The 13,875-nt window shown below is 47.4% G+C and overlaps 1 protein-coding gene across 18 annotated transcripts in view; it reads right to left on the bottom strand.

Moving 5' to 3' along the window:
* The window catches only part of LOC129171697 (RNA binding protein fox-1 homolog 3-like), a 328,221-nt gene that overhangs the window by 15,772 nt on the left and 298,574 nt on the right, over positions 1 to 13,875 (bottom strand). For all 18 annotated transcript variants that reach the window (XM_054760615.1, XM_054760602.1, XM_054760598.1 and 15 more), the window contains 4 exons: positions 10,341 to 10,473; positions 9,510 to 9,549; positions 7,672 to 7,730; positions 2,480 to 2,558 (listed from right to left, as the gene is read on the bottom strand). In XM_054760615.1, coding sequence (XP_054616590.1) covers positions 2,480 to 2,558; positions 7,672 to 7,730; positions 9,510 to 9,549; positions 10,341 to 10,473 — 311 coding nt within the window. The remainder of the gene's footprint in view (positions 1 to 2,479; positions 2,559 to 7,671; positions 7,731 to 9,509; positions 9,550 to 10,340; positions 10,474 to 13,875) is intronic.

Raw genomic sequence — 13,875 nt, 5'->3', positions numbered from 1 at the left:
TGTGGAGGGGGCGGGGTAAGGGCTAGCCATGCTAATCTAAATGCTACCATAAACGCTCAACGACTCTGTTTTGCTGCCGTGTTCTAAATAAAAGCTTCCTTCCTTCCTGGAGAGCTCTGCTCTATTTTCCTTCTGACACGTAATTATTCTCTCAAATTTACCATAAAGTCGCAAACTTTACTTTTGAACGCTTTGATTTTTAAAAATATATATTTTCTCCCCCAGTGTGGCCCTAATACTCCATCGTACCTTAAGAGTGTTTGTACCTGCTGGCCTACGTTCACGCTGATTATTCGCATCATGATGCGTTTACTTGAGCCATCGCTGCAATTTCCTGACTTCGTGTGTGACTTATGTGGAGGCATTACAAGGACTTGCTTTGTAAAAAGTGGTGGCTGACGTGCAAGAAGAGCGATGGCAATGATTCAATGACACTAATGCACTCATGTGAGCATCGAATATTCTCAATTGTGGCTCGGTTATCGTACAATATTGCGCGTATTTTACCCCTTGGTTCCCTGAACTGTAAAACACGCAGAATTGAAAATATCTTCAATTCCTTTCATCTTTACAATAATCTGATGCCAATATGTTGGACACCCCTGCCGTAGAGGTTCCACTATACGTTAAAAAAAGGGCCTCTTGTGAATTAATTAGTGTGAAAAATAAAGTTCTTTGCGGTTTGTGGCTGGAGGTGGAATGGTGAAGGAAGGCGAGATTGGAGCCGAGGGTTTAATGGCGGCCGCCTTTCATGTGGAATGTGTCTGCACCTTCCAGGAGCGCCGCAGGATTCTAGCCTTTAGTTAGGCGCCGCACTTCTCTGCTACAGTATATCTAGGACACACACACACACACACACACACACATACACACATGGTGGTCTTGCCACAATTAGGAATCCAAACTGGGAAAGCTAGCGAATGTCTTCAAAGGCTCATTTTGCCTAATTTCGGGAGGGCCTCTTGCTTGGATGAAACTTTTATCCGTGTGCTCGGAGAAGATGAGAACGCGCAACCTCAGAGGAACTCATTATCATTATGATTATTATTATTATTATTGCAAAGCTTTTATATGCAAAAAAAAAGCCTGGTCTCTGCTGGAGAAGCATTCATCACGTGTGATTAAAGAATTAACAGCCCGAGGCCGACTCGTGTCCGTCACCACACACGTGCACGCACACATGCACCCGAGCTCCCAACACGATGGATGCCAACTGAAACTTGGTATCGAAATGGCAGCGGTGCCAACATAAACTGTAACCGAGGTGCATTCTTTGTGAATGTATTAGTTATAATCGACTTACAGTATACTGAAGTACTACAAGATTTGACAATTTGTATGTTTTCTTTTCTTTACCTACCGCAAGCATCGTTATCAGATATCAGACACACAACCGCGATACTGTTATATTCACGCGACTTTCCATTAAAGCGTCCGATACGTGGAAGGAAATTTGGAGGAAAAAGAAAAGAGATTAAAAAAAACAAACAAACATTCAAGCACATTTTAAGTTAAGTAAATGAAGAAGAAATGTCTTCATTAATGAAAGCTTTTAGCTAGCAGCTGCACGGTGGAACTGTACGTGGTTATATTGGGGGAAACTGCATGCATGTTTGAGTGGATTGTCAAGCAGAGAGCACGCCTCCGATCAAGCTGGGGGGCAGGAAGGCGAGGCAGCCCCCCCACCCCTCCAAACCCCCGCCCACCTCGCTCTCTCTCTGTAATGCCCCACGGCACGCTGCAGCATGCGTTTGATGAGCTCTGGTCTGCGAGCCCGGCGCCAGCCCCGCATCGCCACGAAACACAAGTCTCACTTTTTAAAGGGAATTTTTTTGCTGCTTTGGACTTTTCATCTTTGATGTTACAGTAGCTGCAAACGCTAGCTAAAAACAGACATTAACACTTCGCCTTCATCCCTGCAGCTTCTCAATGGTTGGAAAAGAAAGAACGAAATATCCAAATCAAAACAACTTAAGGATGCTTGGACTGTGGCCAGCTGAGAGATGGAGCAGCATGGTGACCTTTCCTTGCATGTTGCTCCAAACGTGAGCGTCATTTGCACTGTGTGACAAAAGGGGGGTCCAAACTTCTTCCAGCGGGGGCCACGTTCATAAAAGTTGGATGTGGGGACACTCTGATACATTTTGTACATTAAAGATGCTCAAAGCGATCCAATGTAGGTCAATACATGCTGAAACACCTTAGCTTAGCGTTGACTCTATAGCAGATGGCCCCCGGGCCACACTTTGGACACCCCTGTTTGAAATAAAGACCAGCTGGTCTTTATTCTGCTGTGTGAGAGTGTGTGAAAGAAGTGGTGGTAACGTGCGTGTGTGTACTGTTCCTGATGGCCAGCAGGGGGCGACGCTAACACTGGACAGGTCTGAGTGCGTCCTCCATTGCGTCGAGGTTACATCCACTTCTTTAACACAGTCTGGTGCAGAAGGACACACAAAGGGGCGTGGCCTCAGAGACTTACCATGGTTCCCACGCTGTACGTGGCGGCGGGGCCGATCGTGTGGTGGTAGGGGTCGGCTGTTGCATAGACTCTGCCGTAGCTGCACAGAGAGAAGACAGAAGACCGATCAGCGATTGACGGACGGACGTTTACGCGAGCTTGTTGAACGCCGCCGCCCTCCAGTCAGCGCTTTGATGTCTGCGACGCCGTGGCTCGTTTCCTCAGGCGGGCGCCAACGTCCTACAAGAAAGACCAGCTCAAAGGTTGCCGTCTTCATTAGGTGGACCGAATAGGCAACGAGGACGAGACAAAGACGGAGGACACGGTCGGCGCCGGAGGACCCGCTCCCGCGTCGTATTCTTGTTTCGCCGGCGAGGACGCCCCCCCCACTTTCATTGTCGCTGGTTTGGAACTAATCCTTCCAATTTCCCTCTGAGACAGGACAAGATGTGTCTGCCTGCTTTATTTATTTACTCCACTTCACATATTCCTCTGTTTTTTTCTCCCTTCCTCCGTGCTCGCTTGCAAATGAAGGTCTGTGCGCAGAAGATAAGGCGGCCAAGGACCGAGGGCACCAAATCAAGCCTGAGTAAAAAAAGAACAAGTGGAGCAAACAACAAGAGCGTTTGTGAATTGAATAAGATCTAAATGAGGCTCGGCACATTTAAGGCCATCACAAGCCAAGGTCACCCAGCAGGACGTGAAATCACAGAGGCTATCAGGACCCCACAGCGGGGTGGGGGGGGCACACCATGAGACGGTCCTGGGAGTCTCTCTGGTCCTCTTATCTTTAGTGAGCACCAAAGCCCACAGGCCCTCTGCTGCTAATACATCTCCACAACTACTCCCAGCAGGTCACAGCCGCCTGTGCAATGTCAGCGGGTCTCTGCGAGGCCAGCGGACCCCCGCAAGGAGACCACGTCCTCACGTTTCTTCATTTTCAAAACATCCACAATCCTGCTCATCACCGCTTCACAGTGAAGGACAAGACGTACAGTAGATCCCTGCGTCGGTACCAGTGAGGGTTACCATCTGAGACCACACGTGAACAACAAACACCAGCAGCTGACGCCCATAAAAATGTGTCATTTTCACACTCTTATTAAAACCAGGATTATGCAGCCACACCGACGCTACATCGGCTCGCTCCTGCCCCCCCAAACCCTCCTGCTAGCTTGACAGTCTCCTCCAATTTCAGGTCAACATTTGCAATGAAAGTGAATTACTCAGATTCAACTCCGGAACGCTCCACTTCCCTCTTCAATTGCCATTGTTCACTCACAACTAAGCAAGCTAATAAGCTAAATCAGAGGGTGTCCAAAGTGCGGCCCGCGGCACATTGTAAAAATAGAATTTAACAAGGAAATTTTTAAAAAAATACAACCGCAGCAAAAAAAGGAAAAATCAGCAGTAATTTTACACCAATAAGGTCAAAATATTAAGAGGAAAAAAGCCGTAACTAACAGGAAAAAGTCCATTTTACAAAAATAAGGTTTTAACATTTTAGTAGCATAAAGTTGAAATATTAAAGATGACATTTTTTGAAAGTCATAGTATTATGAAAATGTGTATTATGAAAGTATATCGTATTAGTATTATATAGTATTACGAAAATAAAACAAATTAAGTTGTTTGTGCGCAAAAAGTTACGATACAAGAATAAAGTCAAAATATTACGTGAATAAAGTCATTTATCAGAAGAAAATATACAAAAAATAAGTTTAAATAGGTGGATTTAAAAAAAATTAAAAATAGCTGTCATTTTGAAGTAAAAAATATTAAGAGAAAAACGTAATCTTAACAAGAAAAAAGGAATTTCATGAAAATAAGCTCACAATATTAAGAAGGAACATTTTTTTATTTTACTAGCAGAGAGTTGAAATCTTATATGATGAACAAAACTAATTGAAGTTGTCATTTTTACAAAATTAGGTGGAGGAAAAAGTTATATTACAAGAATAAAATCTAAACATTATGGGATTTAAGTCAGAATTCTAAGAAAAAAATTGACAAGAAACAAGCTGAAATACTTGAAAATGAAAACAGAAATGAAAACGGCTGTAGTTTGTACGAGAGATAGTTGGATTCTAAGAAGAATAAGCCCGTAGTATTATGAGATGTCATTTTAGTAGCATACAGTTGAAATATTAAAAAGATCAAAGTTCACACTAATAACAATATGCTTTTTCACTTTTAACACAAAGCTCAGCTGCAAAATATGAAAAAATAATATGAAAGTGGTTTTGTATTTTGCATTTTTCAGTATGCGGCCCTCGCTGGAAAATGTTTGGACACCCCTGAGCTAAATGCAGAGCAGTACGATCCAAACTTAAGCACTTATTAAATGATATGATATGCGTAGGTACTCACCACTAATGATCGGTAATCAAAGACGATCCATGAACAGATGGATTCATCGTCGTGGTGCAGCCTTTAGCCTGGTTGCCAGGCGGGCGCTACAATCACCCTTCCATCTGCTGTGGCATCGCCTCCATCTCTCTCTCTAGCTGTTTTATTATTATTAAAACAATTCATTGCAAAATGTATTTTTTAAATTGTTATATTATACGATTTATTTTGTATGAAATTTAAAAAAAAGTTTTTTTAACCAAAATTCTTGTAATTTGTGGGGATCCACTGTACTACAGTGACGCCAGCATCTGCAAAGGCCGCTATTGGGATACATCGTGGTCGTTTACAGCCTAGTGGTCTCGGCGTGGCGGAGGAGACACAAACAAAGCTGCATTGATCCAAGGACCTCGGCCGCCCGTTCAAACAGAAACAAAGCACTCAGTGCGAATTACATTCAATCTCAGGGAAAAGTCTGCAAACGGGAATTGAATCTCCCACAACGGCGCGGGGTGGGGGTGGGGGAGAAGCACCGCTGTCCAATTTCTGTTTCTGCGAGCCGGCCTGATAAATCGTACATTATCGATATGATCTTCAGGCTCTCGGGCGGGGGTGTACGTTATCACGAGTGACACGCTCAATCCTTCCCAGATTAGATTCCCAAAGCAGCCCACGGCGCCGCCTGACAACGGATGAATCAGCGACGCCTCCTCAAACGTGCCGCACCTGAACCCGAGTGACATCGCTCAAAAGTGATGGAGTTCCCTGCACTCCCCCCCCCCCATCCTAGCAGACCTGAGGCCATTCATAAATACCAACCTACACCCTCCCCTCTGTCCTGCAAGCTTCCTTTTTTCTGCTTTAATAGATGAGTGCAGCAGCAAAACCCCGCAGATCTCACCTTCACATTCATCATATTCATCCCATATCTACTCCCAGCCGCAGGACGCCTCGCTTTTTAAAGTTAAAATATACTCTTTGCTCCCGATACTCCACTCATGTTGCTCATTTTCTCCACCATGAAGAACGTTTGACATCGTCGCTTCCTGAGACTGACACTGATGACCCAAAAAGCTTTTTGTGCAAAATCACAAGCTAAAGAAGAAGCCACTCTTCTGACAGGCGTGCTGGGATTTGCATAAAAGTAGAGAAAAACAATCCTCTTCAGATCCACTCTGATGTTTTTCAGCCAGAAGAAGCCAAATGATGGTGGAGAGAACACATGCGGTACCAAGCACACCACTTCCTGCAAAATACTGCTCAAAGATGTGTCACGTTACACATCTTATTTCTTACATACCTTATAATATTTTCATGCTTGCAGCGTAGAAAACCTGTTTACCAACTTCTGAATACACTTTGTGACATTATTACAGGCCTCTAGACATGAAACAACACCCCATCACCGCCTATTACCCAGTATAGAAAAGAAAACATAAATAAAAGATACCATTCCTGTTCTGTACAGGAGTCCCTGTTACACTACACCCTGTCAAGGTAAAAACATTACTGACACCTAGTGACCCGTGTAGAATACTACATATCATCACGTCTTTCAATGAGTCTTTTGAATGCCTTATATTTCTATTTTACTTCATTTAGCCAATGTCATGCTTGTAAATGTGTCATTTAGGCATGAAATACATAAAAATGGGCATATTTTTGACTAATAACAGGCCGTATTCTACCACAACACAGCATGGTTTATTGTATGCATATTTCCAACGGTGATGGAGTGAAGCCGTGAAATTCAGTGGCTTGACATGTTTTAGTGTAGCACAAATGTACTTTCAATTGAAGCAAAGAGCTTCTATTTTTTGAAAATCTTTGAAATGGACATTTATTGAGTGTCTTATTAGCATTTTTGCTATCGTGAGAAATATGTCATGTTAGGTTTTCCATAGCGATACAGGGGGCACACAGGCGGCATACATGTGGCATACAGGTGGTCCTCGGCTTGCAAACAAGTTCCATTCCTAGACTGTGAGGTAAGTGGGAACTTGTACTTAAATCGGGGGTGTCCAAACTTTTTCCAGCGAGGGCCACATAGTGAATTTTCCAATTTTGTTCATCGTTTTGTTTCTCACAATATTACTTCTTTTTTCTTCGATATTTCAACATTATGATACTAAAATAACGTAATTTGTAGCAGGCAAGCTATTGACGGGGACAACTAATACTGTTAATAACGATAATGTATAACTATGTATATATGTCATAATAATAATGACTAATAATGTTAAATAACGTAAAGGTAGAAGGTGGTAAACAGGTTTTCTAGGTCTATGTCTTATTTTCTCTTATTGCATCTACTAAATTGGGTAATAAGAGTGTAAAGGTGACCATAGGGGTGTTATTTCATGTCTAGAGGGCTCTAATAATGTTATAAAAGCGTATTTAGAAGATCATAAAGGGGTTTTCTATGCCCCGACTACGAAAATATTCCATTTGTAAATAAAGAATCCTACTTTGCAGAAATTCACTTATCGTGGTCGGTTCTGGAACCAATTACCCGCCATAAACGAAGGATGACTGCACGTCACTTATGGACTTGATAGGTTCAAGTCAAGCACAAAGCTGTACAGCATACGATACATTGTAGCACATCAAATAGGGTACATTGTAACAAATAGGATACATTGTAACACATCAAATAGGGTACATTGTATCAAATAGGGTACATTGTATCAAATAGGATACATTGTAACACATCAAATAGGGTACATTGTATCAAATAGGATACATTGTATCAAATAGGATACATTGTAACATGCCAAATAGGATACATTGTCACACGTCCAATGTTGTGGCTTCTTCAGAGTTAAGGCTGATATGCAGAAAAAGAAGAAGAAGATGCTCCTCACCTGTCGCTGTAAGCAGCAGTGGTGGTGGGTTGGGCGAACCTGTATGCTGCATATCCACCCTGCAAAAAAACATCCACGGTTACTTCATGTGAACATGACCAAGCGCAGAAGAAGACAACATGAACCTTTAAATGCCATGCAACGCTTTTTCCAGACACCAGAGGGTGCTATTTCATGCATGGCCAGTGTTACAGGCCAGGAAGGAACTTGGTCGCAGTTGTCGCAGCGATAGTTTAACATTTGACTGAGCCCCCATTCTGAGAGTGAAGAGGCGCCCTTCTACATTATTTAACATCCTTTTTCCCCTCTGTCATCACGACGCCTCTGGCTGGCGAATGGAGTGAGACGGCAAGATGACGGTGGGACCGTGGGGGGAGTCGGGACCGCTGCATTCATTTGCCAGAGTGGAGAAGGAATTAAGGACCTCATTGTGGAGCGCCGCTCTAACCCTCTTTGAAAAATGGAGCTTGTTCTCCTACTGTTTTTCTATTAGCGCCAGCGAGCCGCTCGCCGGATAGGCGGCGTTTAATAATGCAGCGCTCCATTCATTTTTAAACCCGAGGGAAACCAGGATGGCTGCATGAGAATTCAGGTCAGAGGGCCACGCTGACCCCGGCCGCCCCGTTTTCCTTTTCTCCACGGGGACAGGAAGTGGCGAGCGCACCACTTCCTGCGGGACGGTCACGCCTCGGGAAGGCGCTGATTACAACTCCAGCCTCGACAAACGGCGACACATAAATCACCCCGCCTGCATTGTCAAATCCTGCACACAACAGTGCAGCACATTTGTTATTGTGTCGGGCCCAGCGCGCTCGCAGCACACACCAGCGCACACATTAGCATACGCCGCGCATGTGCCGTACCTTTACCTTCGTGCTAATTTGTTAGCAGGGCGTCTTGGTTGTTGTGTCGAGTGCAGCGTGTGACGCTAGGATGCGGGGGTTGGGGGCGGGGGGTGGTGAAAGGTTTGCAGAACAAGCAGAAGGGGCAAACAAAATCAGTCATGGTGGTCTTTTCTGGCGCCGTGGGTGTCGCCACAATAAAAGGCAGTGAAATAGAAGACCCATCTTGGTGGTCGAGGGGTGGGGTGGGGGGGTCATATATCACTGGCTCCCCCAGACGCCGCCAGCATGAAAGTGAGAAGCAAGTGTCACGGTCGCTATGTCGTGCTGTCATCGCGCTATCTCAGCTGACAAATGTGGCGGAGCACGTTGGGGTGGTGGTGGTGGTGGTGGTGGGGGGGGATAGTGCAGAATCAAAGGGACAAATTACCCCCCCCCCCCCGCAAACGTTTTGTGCCGTGTCAGAGTGGGGCTGCGTGGTAATTTCGGAATTATCTCCACAGCCTTCGTGCTCCCCTCTATCAAGGGCATCATTCACTCCGATGTGGGCGGGGTCGGCTAATCTCCCCTCCCTTATCTCCAGCTTGGTGGTGGTGGCAAGGCTCCACCCGAGGCCCCCCCGGGGAGCGCTGGGATATCCCGGTCGAGCCCTCGGACGTGCACACGGATGCACGAACAGGAAGAAGAGGCGGCAAGACGAGAAGCCACCACAGATGAATCTACCGGATGAAACCACCTGACCCGGCGCGGGACGGGTCCAAAGTGTGCGCTGGCGCGAGGAGGGAGGAGGGAGGAGCTGAGGGGGTTTTAAATGTTCTTGTCGGGTTTCTTGGCAGAGCAGACGCGGGCCTAATCGACGCCGACTTGGCAGCGAGAGCGCGGCAAGGCTGAGGCCTGAGGAGATCACGTTTTCCCCTCCAGGGCCCAGCTTTGCTTTTTGGTGGCTTCTCTCCTGTTTCACGTGAGCGGGCCAAGAGGGGAGCCGAGTGTACTCACATAGATCTCTGCACCGTAGAAGCCATCTTGGTACACCACCCTGTGACATTGAAGAAGAGCAAAGGATTAGTTTGGATGTGCTTTCACGTCACTGGCAGCCAGCATCTGTTGACACCAAGACACCATCTAACCGTTACAGATAAACGTACATTTCTTTTTCATGCTTTTCAAAATATATTTGTCATGTTCTTACTTTTGAAAAAAGTTTTGAAACCATATGTTCTTATTGTGTTTGTAGTTTGCAGTGGTAGAGTCAGCCAAGTGCAGTTAAGTGGATGTGAACTCCACTCTGATCTCATCACAGATTAGCTCACCAAGGGGGGGAGCAGCATCGGACCTCTCCCACGGCCACACGGGCCGCCGCTGATAAAAAGGCGAGCGTGGGGCCTTACAAAGCCGAGAGATCAGCGCCAGCCGTGCTTGCGTTTCGGTGAGCTGTGCACGCTAATACTATCGCTATCTCTGCTCTGTGCGCAGCGCTCCCTGGGGCTTTGTTAGCTAGCTCCTACTTGCTCAACAACACACACACACACACACACGCACACACACGCACGCACGCACGCGCACACACACACGCACGTACGTAAGGATAGTGGCAAGGACACAGCTCCCCAAAGACCCCTCAGCACTCACCAAACACACCAATGTTTGCACTCACCCTCAATTTGCTACTGACCGACTAACTTATTACCTCCTCCAAGGGTTGTCGGCACGATTCACAAATTAAAACTAAATTTCACATCACATGACCCCAGGAAGATGTCAGGTGCGTGTGCATGAACAGCTGCTGAAGAGCCTGTTGACATTTGTCTGTCGAGATGAGACACTCACGCTCCGTAAGCCGGGATTGGCGGCGGTGGCGGGGCCGTGCGGAACGTGTTGTACACGGCCCGACCCCGACCTCGCAAGTGGGTGCCCCTGTAGGCCACGGCGGTGCCCGTGGCGGGGTAGGGGAAGCCTGTGACTGCGGAAAGACACAAAAGAACAGGACAGCATTTTGAGAAAGCATCCTCCACTTGGCATTGCTTACCTTATGACAGAATACATTAGAGGCAGACGTGTGTGGCGGCGCCCCCTGTGACAGAATGCATTATGGGCACGACAAGGAAACAATAGATTTAATCTTTCCAAGGTGCGCCTCATCAAGCACGCTCCTCTTTCCCAGCTCGCTGCTTTGTGGCCGACTCAGCAAGGATCCACATTTGCTGTACGCATCCTTCCCCGAAGCCCGGCGCCTGCAGCCTTGAGGCGTGCGCAGGTAAATGGATGCAATACCGCTCGTCTCGCACTGCAGCGCTCGCATAGCTTAGACGCGGCGGGGGCTCGTGGCGTCCGCGCGGAGGAGAGGCAGCAGGCGTTTGCGGGTGTCGAGCAGGACGGGGCGCGGGCGGGAGGTGAAGGTGACGACATGTTCACAAGCTCCCTGCGGGGAAATGAAGCAGATGGGCCCGACAGCCGAGGCCCAAACCTCGCCGTGACCCCCATCTCAAACCCATCTGGGAGCGGCTTTAGCCAATCACAGCCACGCTTGATGGCGGCTGGCCGCTCGGGAGGCGACGCGCAGGTTGAAGGACGAGAGAGGGACGCTTGCTGTCCGTTTAACCTTCAATCGTAAAACATGGCGGCTCTTGCTTACGTTGGCCTCTTTGAAATTCCTTCACACTCCCCAAAACTCCAACTCCCCCCCTCCCCTCCCTGACGCCTCATTCATCACAACATGGTCGCCATTATCTGTCCTCCCAGGATCACGCCACTCTGGCCGTTCTGGTGTGTTCATCTTTTGAGCAAATTCACTGCGGCCCGCTTCGGTCACGCTGAGCGACATCTCCGCGCCTGCCTCGGCGGCGGTTAATAACGTGTATCCGATGTGTTTCGGATGAACCCTCCGCTGTGGCGAAGACGGGAGACAGTCCCTCGCAATCCAAGATAAACTGGACTGCAATGAAGATCCATGGCGTGTGTCGCGTGGAAGCGGCGGCCTGTCGGGTTTCTGCCAGGCGGGTACGCGGCATTAACCCCCGCAGGTGCACGCGACCACTGAGCACCCTAATGGGCGACGCGGCGCCCCGGCCCTCGCCGCTCCAATAAAGCTGACAGGGAGACAGATTAGTGGCGCTTTTAAAAACACAGAGACTGAGGTTTAATGTCGGCCGCCATTACCATCACGCACCATTAGTGGGTCCGCACACATTCACACGCCGCGTCTCATTTGCCCAGGTGACGCCCACGTGCCCCCGCCCCCCAGTCAGGAGCTGCCAGCGCACCAGCAGAGTGCCTGCAGCCCGTCATGATTTATGTTGACCTTGGCGTCAAATTAGTCTCGTTAGCATTTGGAGCGTGGACAAAACATCCCGCTCTTTTCTGTCTTTGTTTACATTGGTATGCAACATACGTGCGCTGATGTATGCCAAGGTAAAGTCATAACGAGTTAGCGATAGGCTACACTGCCTCAATAATAACCCATAAATCACGCCGCTGTCACACCTTGGTAAGCAAGCACACGCAAACCCTGTCCAGACGCCAAAGTCAAACACCTTCTCCGGGAAGGTAGAAAATATGAGTTGCACGCCGGAGGGCGGCGGGGTCGCGGTGCACCTCATATGTCATATGTGTCAACCTGAGAGAAGCCTGTCAGGTGATGCGGCGGCGCCCGTGATGAGGTCATAACCGGCCGCCATAAAGAAAGATCCGATTTTCCACAAGGTTGATCTCGCTAATACTTGCAGTCGGCCAATGAGCACTTAATCCACGCGCGGGGGACCCAAAACAGCTTAATCTAATCAAGAGTCTGGCGCTTAATTAGCCCCCGAACGTACACTCCAACAATGAGAGGATCTGTCTACATTTATTAAGACGGCAATTAGCCTTTCTTCTCCGTCATTTACGCAGCTGTCGGCATTTCACGACTCCTCCAGAAAACTTCACCCCAGCGCCGCCCAATGTGAACTCGTAAAGCAGCACGAGGAGCTTTTTTTGTTTGCTAGCCTGGGGGGAACGGCCCGGTTCTATGCTACAGCTGCCCATGGTGCTGAAACACCAGCGGCACCACGGACAGCGCCCCACTTTGCCGGCATTCGGACTATGAGGAGATCTGCCTTGTATTCCAACATGAGCTTTGTTTCTATGTTCTTTATTATGACATAATCACGCACGCATTTGCAAATATTTGATCCATAATGTTCGAGGAATACGACTTTCAAACTTTTAAAGATGTGAAACAGTCTGGGTCAAATCTGGACTTGAAATATCTCCAATGTTCATTTTACCAGTTGCTGCAGTCACATTGAATGTAGTCAGGATTGGAAGCGCTTCCTACAACGTTAAGATAAGGAGGAAGACTTTCTTGCTGACTTTCTTGCCCCCCCTTGGTGACAGACATTTTTTTTCATTTCCCCCCTGAAGTGAAATACTATTGAGAACCTGTTTACATATTTATCTGTACAAATCACTGTATGATTTGCTGGCACCAGTATCGTTCAAGAGTGAATAAAAATACTGAAAGTTCGTCCCCCGCAACCCTGAAACCTCACCATGCCCCCCCCACTATTGGAGAATCACTGACTTAAAAGGAAAAATGCACTTTTGGCCCATCATCCACAATCCTTATGTGAAACACGAACACGTCTTTCTTTTCTGTGCCTTCTGGAGATATAAAAACAGTTAGCATGAGGGAGCTCACAATGCACGTAATGGGACACACCTATTTCCACTATAAAGCCCTCTAAAAAAAAGCTCCAACAAGGTTTTATGGTTTTACATCTGTGCTGTGAGCATGCAGTCGCGGGCGCATTCATGATAACATGTAATACTTGCACTATTTTGCCATATTGTGATCATTTTAAAAATGACCAGACCTTCTTTCCTGGGCGCATTGATTTGACAGAGCCCACAGATAAGAAGTCACGCTACTTCCGTCAGCAACGGCAGTGTGTCAAGCGTGTGTCTGTGTGCAACTACTAATCATTGCTGACTTCGCGAGAGCCGCCGCCGACTACTTCTGGACAAATGAGGATGCAGAACCTTACCTTTTGGAGCCTGAATATACGGAGCTCGGTTTGTGTACAGCTCAGTTATGGAAATACAACACTTGGCCTTCTTTGGAGGGCTTTATAGTCAAAATATGTGTCCCATTACGTGCGTTGTTAGCTCCCTCATGCTAGCCAGTTTTTCCATATTTGGAGCACACAGAAAAGGGAAAGATATTTGTGGTCATGTTTCACTTAAGGATTGTGGATGCACTTTCAGGCTGCTTTTTCTATGCCCCCCCCCCCTTCACCCACTCTTGTGTAGGTGGGAGGGGCCGGACTTGCCCTGCAAGAGGTTAAGAGCGGGGAGCGGGGTGCAAGGCTCTCATCCGTCATTCTCC

Source organism: Dunckerocampus dactyliophorus, chromosome 18 (genome assembly GCF_027744805.1).
Source record: "Dunckerocampus dactyliophorus isolate RoL2022-P2 chromosome 18, RoL_Ddac_1.1, whole genome shotgun sequence".
NCBI classification, from domain to species: Eukaryota; Metazoa; Chordata; class Actinopteri; order Syngnathiformes; family Syngnathidae; genus Dunckerocampus; species Dunckerocampus dactyliophorus.
Note: the sequence above shows the minus strand (reverse complement) of the source record. Positions and strands in the feature narration are given on the sequence as shown.